Source organism: Glycine max, chromosome 9 (genome assembly GCF_000004515.6).
Source record: "Glycine max cultivar Williams 82 chromosome 9, Glycine_max_v4.0, whole genome shotgun sequence".
In the NCBI taxonomy this organism is placed as follows: Eukaryota; Viridiplantae; Streptophyta; class Magnoliopsida; order Fabales; family Fabaceae; genus Glycine; species Glycine max.
Genome location: NC_038245.2, coordinates 45,249,410 through 45,259,666, shown reverse-complemented (window position 1 = coordinate 45,259,666; position 10,257 = coordinate 45,249,410). Strand labels below are relative to the sequence as shown.

The following is a 10,257-nucleotide window of genomic DNA, read 5'->3' as shown; positions in this document are numbered from 1 at the left end:
AGCCAATAATGTCTCATCCTTTCATATCTTTATCTTTTCATTTTTTTTCTCATTTCTATTTCTATTTTTTTTTCTCTTCCCTTTCTTCCTCTACCAAATTAACTTCATCCTCATACGAATAATAACAAATAAATAAAAGGAGGGAAAAAGAAAAACAAAAAAAATCTAATAGTTATTTTGCTTCCGCACCAACAGTTTTGTGCTTGAAGCCTTTCCAGTGTGCAGCTGCAGCTGGTTCAATGATTCAAAATTGTTAAGTTCTTTGTTTTGGAGCATTCATCATTGTCCAAATTGCAATTTTTTCAGGTACTCCATTCACAGACATACCATGCACTATTATCTTTTTTTTTTTTTTTTTCATTTTGCAGGCTTTGTATTTCCATTAAAAAATTGCGTTGGTTTTCATTTGGGTACTACAGGCATATATTGTTGTTTTCATGAAGTATGTATATTCTAAGTGGTGGGGGGCAAGAAATTATTAATCTTCTTTATAAAGGAAATTTTGAATAATTCGTTATTTATATTATAACAATAACTAATATATATATATTTTGTTATTATTTGGTTTATCAGAAGAATAGCAACAATTTAGGAAGTTTCTGAAGCAATAGGGAGTAGTGGACACAGTTTAGGATCATTGTTATTATAGGAGAATTTGATGGTAATCATACACAGTGGCTAGGAAAGGATATAATGGCTACTGCTGCAGTAATTGGACTCAGTGGAGGAAAGAGGCTCTTGAGTTCATCATACCATTACTCTGATGTTATAGAAAAGCTATCTTATGGCAGTGATTTTGGATCCACACACTATCAAATTGTTCCTACAAAGTCTTTAATAGCTGCCAAGAAGTCATCCAACTACACTCCAACTTTTCCAGCATCGAACCAGCAGAATCAGTCCATTAAGGCTCTTAAGGAGCATGTTGATGATGCCCCTACCATTGCGGATTCATGGTTTCAGAGTTGCAACTCTAACGACTTAGAGGTGGAAAGCTCTGAAATGGGTTATTCTGTGGAGGCTCTTCTTTTGCTGCAGAAGTCAATGCTGGAAAAGCAATGGAACCTTTCTTTTGAAAGGGAAGTGCTAACCGAACATTCTAGTAAGGGAAAAAAATGTAAGAAAGTGGCGGTGACTTGTTCTGGGGTGTCTGCAAGGCAAAGAAGAATGAATACCAAGAGGAAGACTGCGATTAAAACTTGTGGTGCTATGCAGCTGAAGTCCAAAATCAGTCCAGAGCTGCTTCAACACCGTTTGAAGGGCTATGTGAAAGGCATAGTGAGTGAGGAATTGCTCTCTCATGCAGAAGTTGTAAACCTATCAGAGAGAATAAAAGTTGGGCTTTCCTTAGAGGAGCATAAATCCAGGTAATTGCATATATGGTTGATCCTATGATTAATTAAAATGATGAAGAATCTGTTATTGTAGTCTGCCTGTTAGCTTCAATATTATGTAATTGTAACTTTGTTAGTGATTATTTGTGTGAAGCAATGCAGCAAGTTAAAGAATCTCTGGATCTCTTAATTGGAAGTTTTGTTACTGAAGCTTTGAACCTTAATTATCATCTTTTATTTTAATCATACTAATCTGAATGGGAAATGAGAGAAATTAATAATGCAATAGGTTAAGATGATTCTAACTTGCTTTGCATGAAGGTCTGGTTTTGTTCATTGCAACTTGTTCTGTAAAGCTATTGTTATAACAGTTTCATTGTTTTATTACCACCCTACTGTTTAAAACTTTTATGTCAATGCCAGAGCCTTAGTTTTCTTGACAAGTATATATCATATAGTGCACATGACTTTTTAACAGGTTGAAGACAGAGAACTAATTTGAATTTCTTTCGACTTATTTAATTGATGAAATTCATATATTTCCTTCTCACCATGTTAGCTTTCAACAATATAGCTGGAGGCAGAAGCAGAAGTGTTGCTGTTAAGAATTGAATTAGAATGGAGAAAAGATTATATAAATCATTAAGCATGTATTCACTTCTTATAAAGTCATAACATAATAGTCTTTTATAATGGAATTTTTTTATTCTTCATGGTACTTATATATATATATATATATATATATATATATATATATATATATATATCTTTTCTTTATGGAAATTCTAGCAAATAACTTTGTAACTTGACTTCCTTTGGTTCTGGTTTTACCTCAAAGACAAGGATAACTGACTTACACGATACGTAAACCTTTTTGCGTGAGTTTCAGACTTAAGGAAAGACTAGGATGTGAACCCTCTGATGATCAAATGGCAATTTCATTGAAGATTTCTCGAACTGAACTACGAGCAAGAATGATAGAGTGCACTCTGGCAAGAGAAAAGTTGGCTATGAGCAATGTTCGCTTAGTTATGTCTATTGCTCAAAAATATGATAACCTGGGTGCAGAAATGGGCGATCTTGTTCAGGTGATTATAAACATGTCTCTGTTTCAAATTCATATCCAGTTGGCTCTGCCCTTTCCTCTGCTGTGAAATACTCATCTTATTTTTTCGGTAGGGTGGCTTGATTGGACTACTGCGTGGTATTGAAAAGTTTGATTCTTCAAAAGGGTTTAAGATTTCAACTTATGTTTATTGGTGGATACGTCAGGTGAGGTTTTGTGTGTTTATGAGAATTTTCTAGACTTGCCTTCTATATGGTTGATTATCAGACATTTTTATCATTGTTGTTCTTTAAACAGAGTATGTCATAAGATTCGCCCAGTTTATATTTTAAAAATCAATGGAAAGAAGGACAACATGAGAAAATATTTTCATGAAATTTCTTAAAATAATTTCTGTTAAATACTTATTTTTTCTCATAATTTTTGTAAACCTGGATATTATGTAACTAGTGTTTCATAATCAGTATTAAATCTCTGGCAGTCCTTTGCAGTCATAATTTCTGAATTTGGGTATGATTAATCAGTTTCATCCAGTGGGATAAGGCTTTTGTTGTTGTTATCATTGTTAAGTATGACTAATCAGTTGCTTCCCTTAACTTCATAATTTCTGCCGTTATTGCTTAAGCAACAATTTTAGCTGTAGAGATTGCATCTTCTTCATCATTTTGTTTCCTTTTCATTTTCCTTAGTTTTGGAATCCTATGTGTTTGTGCTGTTTGCATCTCAAATTTGTCCAACCACCATGAAATACTGTTTTTCTGCTGACAGGGAGTTTCAAGAGCTTTAGTTGAGAACTCAAGAACATTAAGATTGCCTGCTCATTTGCATGAGAGGCTATCTCTAATCCGCAATGCAAAGTTTAGACTAGAAGAGAGAGGCATTACTCCAACTATTGATGTAAGTCAACCAAATGTATAAAAAGAAAGCTACTGCAGTCTGTATCAAGTATGTTAAAATTTCTAAATATTGTAGACCTTACTGAATTGTTCCCATGTTTTGCAGAGGATTGCAAAATACCTTAACATGTCTCAAAAGAAAGTCAGAAATGCTACTGAGGTAACAATGATCCTCATGCATGATACATGTAATGTCTCTATTATCCATTTGTTTCACCATGTCTATAACTATACTCGTTGCAGGCAATCAGCAAAACTATCTCGCTTGATAGAGAAGCATTCCCCTCTCTGAATGGTATACAAGGAGAAACTCATCATAGTGTAAGTGTTAATACCTTTCTGCTATTCCATCAAGGAAGATCATAAGAACTGCTTTCTTCTTATTCTTTATGTTTTCTTTTTTCTCAAGAATATCAATTGTCTCATTTGTGTTTTTTCTTTCCATTACCAGTATATTGCGGATGATCGAGTGGAGAACATCCCATGGAATGGAGTAGACGAGTGGGCACTAAAGGTATTTAGAAAAATATTTGAGTGAAACCTGACTTATTGCAAAGCATAGGTATTTCATTGTTGGCATGCAGAGGATTGTTTTAATGCTCTGTATGTTGATTGTTTAAGTATATGTATATGTATATTGACTTGAAGTCATTGGACAAAAACAAAATAATTTTCACAGTGGACAATATGATGTATTATAAATGTTATTTTAGAAACTACGAAGTATATTAACTGAACTGTAATCAATAATTTCAGATAAGCCTGCATAGTAATAGCTCTTCTGTTTTTTTATGTTGTTTCATAAAATTTTTTTGGGCCTTGCTAACAGAAATTTTTATTGAAAGAGTGGGACTACATTTGAAATGATGGTGGGAATGTATTGATAACAAAACTCTTTTTTCATAAAAGCTCTATTTCCGATTTCCTAACCAATAACCTAAGATCACTTGTTAACATTATCAGTATCCATGTTATAAACTTACATAATGATTAATACCACTTGTAAATATTCATTCACAGGACGAAGTGAACAAACTCATTAATGTGACCCTTGTGGAACGAGAGAGAGAAATTATTCGACTTTATTATGGATTGGATAAAGAAGGTCTTACATGGGAAGACATTAGTAAACGGTGAATTCAACCACGTTTCCTCCTGTTACTTCTTTTCTTAAGTATACTTATGTTAAGTTGGAATGATGCTTGAAAATATCACACTAACAGCACGGCTTCCCCTGTCTCTATTGTCCTCGAAATTCAAATTCTGACCATTACTCTTGTTGTATTCTTTCTGCAGGATAGGTTTGTCAAGAGAAAGAGTAAGGCAAGTTGGACTTGTTGCATTGGAGAAACTAAAACATGCTGCGAGGAAGAGACAAATGGAAGCCATGCTATTGAAACATTAAATTTGGACTCATCATAGAAATATGTTACAATGTATATATACACAGAGGAAGTATGTACCTAGAAATTTGACTTCCTGATTCAAAAAGAGGACAATTATATAAGGGAACATTGGAGATTTGTAAATCCCTTTAAATATGGTTTTAGTACCAATAAATATGGGTAATTTTTGTTTTAATACTCCAAAAATAAAATTTTTACTTTTAAGTTCTCATAATTTTTTTAATTAATGGTTTTTATGTTACATGATGTGTATTTAAAAATGTTACATGATGTGTATTTAAAAATGTTACATGATAGTTGGGTTTGTTAGTTAAGGATGCTGTGGGTCTTCGTATGATCCGTAGAGTTCCATTGTAGTTTGTTTGTTTGGGCTTTGCCTCCTTAACACCAAAAGAAAAAAAAATTGTTACACTATATGTATTTAGAAGTATTATATAATGCTTATTCTCACATGACATTTTTAGATGCATGTCACGACATTAATATTGGCAATAAGATAAAAAGGAAAGTAATATAATATTCGTTGATTTCTTCATTCATTGATTTTCTTGTAAAAGGAATATATTTATATAGATGTCAGTCAATAGATACTAATTATTCATGCGTTAACATCATATTATTTTAAACATAAATAAATATTAAGACCATCCAATATGTAGTAGTCTTTTCGCCATGTAGGCTTACGAATATATTTGAGTCTCTAAAGCTCATCCTATCAGATTGACTAACTAGTCTTTTTATATACATATTAATTATAAATAAAATTAATGAATATTCAACTCTAATATTGTAATAAACCTAAAAAAGTCTAACTTACATATTTTTCACTTTCCAGGATGCATTGATATGCCAAAGGTGGTCATGTACCCAGTGCATATGGGTATCCTACCCCACTATAACTTGAACTGTTGTGAATAAATCAACAATAATTTAAGTAAATAATAAGAAAAAAAATGAAATGAGCCATATGGTATCAAATATGTTTATATTTGTTTGTCATGAGTGGCATAATACTTAAGTTAGACTTTATTTAAATTTGCCCCTTCTCCCCAACGTAAAAGTTGCTATATGTCATTAGCCATATCATATCTGGTGCTCATACTGATGCAATCCTACTCCGCAAGGGCATTGGATAGAAAAACTCCAAGTAGATTGGGCCAGAGATGCAAGAGAAGGCCTAGGGTTCTTATGAGCCTTAGGGTAGATTTCGGGCCCATGGGCTAAGTACGAGCCCGCTTATCTTTGTAAATATTAGATTAAGGTTTCATTATTTTTGGGCCTTGTATTTAGGGCTCCATAATGTAGGTAGGGTACTCTAGAAATATAGGATTTTTCAGCCCTTGTATTTTAGGGCACCTAGACTAGTTTTTGTATTAGGGGTAGTTTTGTAATTTCACATGCACTAAGTGGATATTTGATGTGTGTGTTGGAAATAAATTTAATTGAATTGGTAGAAGCCCAATCCAATTAAATTTTAGAGGGGAGGTGAGCATTTGCTTACTACACCCATTGCCACATCATATAGTCACACTTTGTGCATGTCCTTTATGCTTTTCATGCCTCATGACACCTAAGCACACTTAGTGGAGAATCTTGGAATTGATCTTGGATTAGTGGGCTGAACCATAACTAAAATTCACTAATCATAATTAGTGAAATTTTGGCTCCAAAGTTTGGCTCCACAAATTCAATTTCAAATTCAAGTGAAATTTGAATTTCCCTCCAATTGTGTGACACTTAGGCTATAAATAGAGGTCATGTGTGTGCATTTTTTTCAACTTTGATCATTTGAATATTAAACTTCAGATTTCAAAGCTCATTTAGAGCACAAAATTTCGTGCTCTTCTCTCCCTCTCCCTTCATTCATCTCCTTCTTCCTCCAAGCTCTTATCCATGGCCTCCTATGGTGGTGAGCTTCTTCTAGACTCATCTTCTCCTTGAAGTGGCGTCTCCTCTCTCTCTCCCTTTCTCCATTCCGCTGCCATTCATATTCCAAGAAGCAAAGGGATCCATTGATGAAGAAGATCCTAGGCCTACAAGCTCCAATGGAGCTTGCATCATGTGGTATCAAGAGCATCTTCATCTAGGTGATGTTTCTTTTGCTTCCTCTATCTTTTTGTTCGGTGAATTCTCTTTAATTCCTTGTTCTTCATCTTATTCTCCATGTATATCCTCCATTGTCTTGTGGTTTGGTGCTGTTTAGAGTAGATTAAAAAATAAACCGATTAAATCTTAGATCTACACTTGTTCTTGCATTTCTTTGGTTCAAATTTTGTAGATCTACTCTTGAATCTTGTTTTTGTGTTGATTTTAGGTTCTATCAATTTTAATTCATAATATTCTTGTGCTGAACCTTTAGATCTAAATTTTGTTCCAAAATATTGATTAGAAAAAAAACACAAAAATCTAAGTGTAAATCACTTAATCCATGTTGTCTTAGAGTCATGTTTAGTCATAGTAATTGTCACATTATGTTCTAAGTTTGTGTTGAATTTTATTTTGTTGATTGAATTCTAGATACATTTGTTCATGTATTCTTGTCATTCTTAGCCTATCTTTTGAATTTTGAGTCTAATTCATGCATGTTATTTAGTTCATAACATGTTCTAAATCAATTCCTAGAAGTAGTCTTGTTCTTGAACTTTTTTTTTGCTTTCTAAGTTTCCTACATGATGCCTATGATGAAGTTGAGTTGTGGTGCTGAGTTGTGGCTTGATTTGTGAATCAAATAAGTCTTAAGCTCTCTTGAATTTTTTTATTCAAGATAATTGAGCATAAGCAAACACAAATTGTAACTATCCAAGCCTTAAGCAACATAAACACTACTCTTGATTTCTAGGTTGAAATCGCTGGTGCTGGCAGCTTGAACATACGAACTTGTATAAATTACTGGGAATTTTTCACTACGTTTTTTGAGCTGAAACTTTTACTGAATTTTCTAGACATCTGGACCAAAATTATAAAAAAAGAACCAAGCGATTTGGATTAAAGAAAAAAATAATAAAAATCTCACAAGTTGGCAGAAAATCAGTGTCCAGGAAAAAAAAGAAAAGTGAAAGGAAAGTGTGCTTGTTGTTTTGGCTCAAAATTTGTTCTATAATTGGTGCCTATTTTATACCAATCCTAGTTCTGAAATTTCAATTGAACATTATTGTGAAAACAAGTGCCAAAACTAGAGGTTTCTTGAGTCTTTTTTTTTAGAGTTTTTATACTCTACTCTAGAGCCATTCTAGGTTTCTCTTTGAGTCCTAGCTTGCTTTTAGTGCTTTTCATTGCTTTAATTGTTGAATAATCCTTGGAAATTTGTCTTGTTAAAACTCTATTGGTTTATCTTTCATTTCATTCTTTTTTGGTCTTTGGTTATTGCTTGTCTCTTTGTTTCCTTGCTTGTGAGTTGCCATATAGGGAATTGGAAAGGAGGATTGGTGCCATATCTTGAAGAATTTGAGTCAAGAAGCAAGGGGCCAACCACCTTAAGAGCTATTGGACTAAGAAGCACTCCAAATTGAGTGAAACACTAAAGAGAGAATAGCCTCCACAATTGAGGACTTTTTTCTTTGTAATTTTGTAATTGGCAATTTGCTTTGCTTTCAAATTTTGTAACAAAAAGGTCTTTCATTGGAAGCAAGTTGGGAGCCTCCGCTAGGTCACCCTACTTCCATTTGTGTGTAATAATTTTAGGCAATTTCCCCTTAGGACAGTGAGTGTTTTGTTGGGAACCTTAAATGAGGTCATCCAAACACTCTTAGGATCCGCCTAGTTTGCATTTCTTGCACTTTAATTTCTTGCTTATTTTCATAGCTTATTTCCTTTACCCTCCATTGTCAAACCACCTAGATAGCTTGGCTTTTACTAATTAGTTTTTACCTTATCTTTCACACCTCTTTTAGTGTTTATTTTGGCTAGTTTCAACCATAGTTTATTTTACCTTTTGTTTTCAAACCCCCAACAAGAAAGAACCATAACTTAGGAACCAACATGAGTCTTCATTCTTCATCTAGTGTTAATGGTGAGGGTTCTACTCCTAAGGACCCCTTGTATAAGATATTAGATGAGTTGAGATCCCTTAAGTTGTGGAAAGAAAAACAAGAGAGAAAAGAAAAAGGTAAAAAAAGAGTGGAAGAAATAAGTCAAGATGAAAGAGAGAAAATAAGAGAGGAAGAAAGAAGAAAAATAATGAAAGAAATGAAAAGAGAAAAACATGTCTCCTATAGTAGTCATAACTCTTGCAAGAGCCTAAGTGAAGAACTTCGTGACTATTATGAAGGAAGGCATAGGTCACATCTTAGACCTCACTCCCATAGGATAGAAAATGAAAGAAAGCCTCAAGAGGTTAACATTAAACTCCCATACTTCCATGGGAAGGACAATGTAGAGGCTAATTTAGATTGGGAAATAAGGGTAGAGAAACAACTTAAAAGGAAGTCTACTTCAAAATCTTATGGCTCTCACTCTTATCCAAAGAAAGACCAAGGTCAAGGAATCTTAGGGGTGAGACCTTCTAAGCCCAAAGATGATAAGGGGAAGACAATAGAAAAGCAACCCCTTAAGGCTAGTATGCAAGAAAAGACTAGCTCCATGAAGTGCTTTAAATGTCTTGGAAGAGGACATATTACTTCTCAATGCCCCACCAAGAAAACCATGATTATGAGGGGCCAAGACATTTATAGTAGCCAAGATGAGGCTACTACTTCACCTTCCTCTAGTAAAAGTGAAGAAGCAAAAGGGGAAGAATCTAGTGAAGAGATCTACCCCCAAGAAGAAGGACAACCTTTAATGGTTAAGGAGGAGTGTAAGGAGGTAAGTGTCTCCTCCAAGAGGTTAGCTAAGAAAGAAAGACATTTTGAAATAAAGACAAATATTAAAGAAATTTCCCTTCTTAGACAACCTCCACATTTTCTCCTTTGTAAAAAGACACTTCTTAGCATTGCCACATCTCTTAGGCTTGATTTTATTCCTCAAGTAAAGGAGTTGTTGGATGAGGGTTTGGTTCGCAAGAGATTAAATCCTTGTGCTTTGTTGGTGCCCAAAATAGGTATTATTAGGCACCAAATCCCTAAAATAGGTGGTGTGATGAATGCTTTGGGTGGTGCAACACTCTTTTGTAAAATCACTCATGCACCCAACATCTTCATGATTTGTGTACATAGGGACTCATTAGGTAGGTTTGTTCTTATTTTTAGTTTCAATACAAACTTAGGCACTCATATGGGACACCTTAGGTTTGTCATACTTTTTGGTAGGAATAATCAACATGAAAATACAGAAAAAGGTATGTTCTATTGCTTTACTTTTCTTAATTTTTTAAATTGTGATCAAAGGGTTCCCATGAACCCTAAGAGAATAAAGGTCATTCCTGAGTGGCCCGCTCCACCAAGTGTAAGAAAAATTTGGGGCTTCCAAGACTTAACAAACTTTTACAAAAGGTTTGCCCCATATTTTTCTATACTTGTAGCACCACTCATTGAGTTGGTGAGGAACCATGTTCCTTTATGGGAAGATGCCCAGGAAATAATTTTTCAGACCTTACCTTACTTCAACATACTAAACACCAC

At 34.1% G+C, this 10,257-nt stretch overlaps 1 protein-coding gene across 2 annotated transcripts; it reads left to right on the top strand.

Annotated features, from left to right (window-relative positions):
* LOC100794548 (RNA polymerase sigma factor sigA) lies at nt 1-4,877 on the top strand. Of its 2 annotated transcripts, none has more exons than XM_003534316.4 (10): nt 1-306; nt 574-1,367; nt 2,224-2,422; nt 2,514-2,606; nt 3,169-3,297; nt 3,403-3,456; nt 3,540-3,617; nt 3,748-3,810; nt 4,317-4,429; nt 4,593-4,877. In XM_003534316.4, exons 2-10 carry the CDS (start codon nt 694-696, stop codon nt 4,699-4,701), a joined length of 1,512 nt encoding a protein of 503 aa, XP_003534364.1. In that variant the 5' UTR covers nt 1-306; nt 574-693; the 3' UTR covers nt 4,702-4,877. The 2 variants fall into 2 exon arrangements, with proteins under 2 accessions (XP_003534364.1, XP_006587676.1); XM_006587613.4 differs by having other exon boundaries at nt 13-306; nt 676-1,367.
* Nucleotides 4,878-10,257: the final 5,380 nt, after the last annotated feature.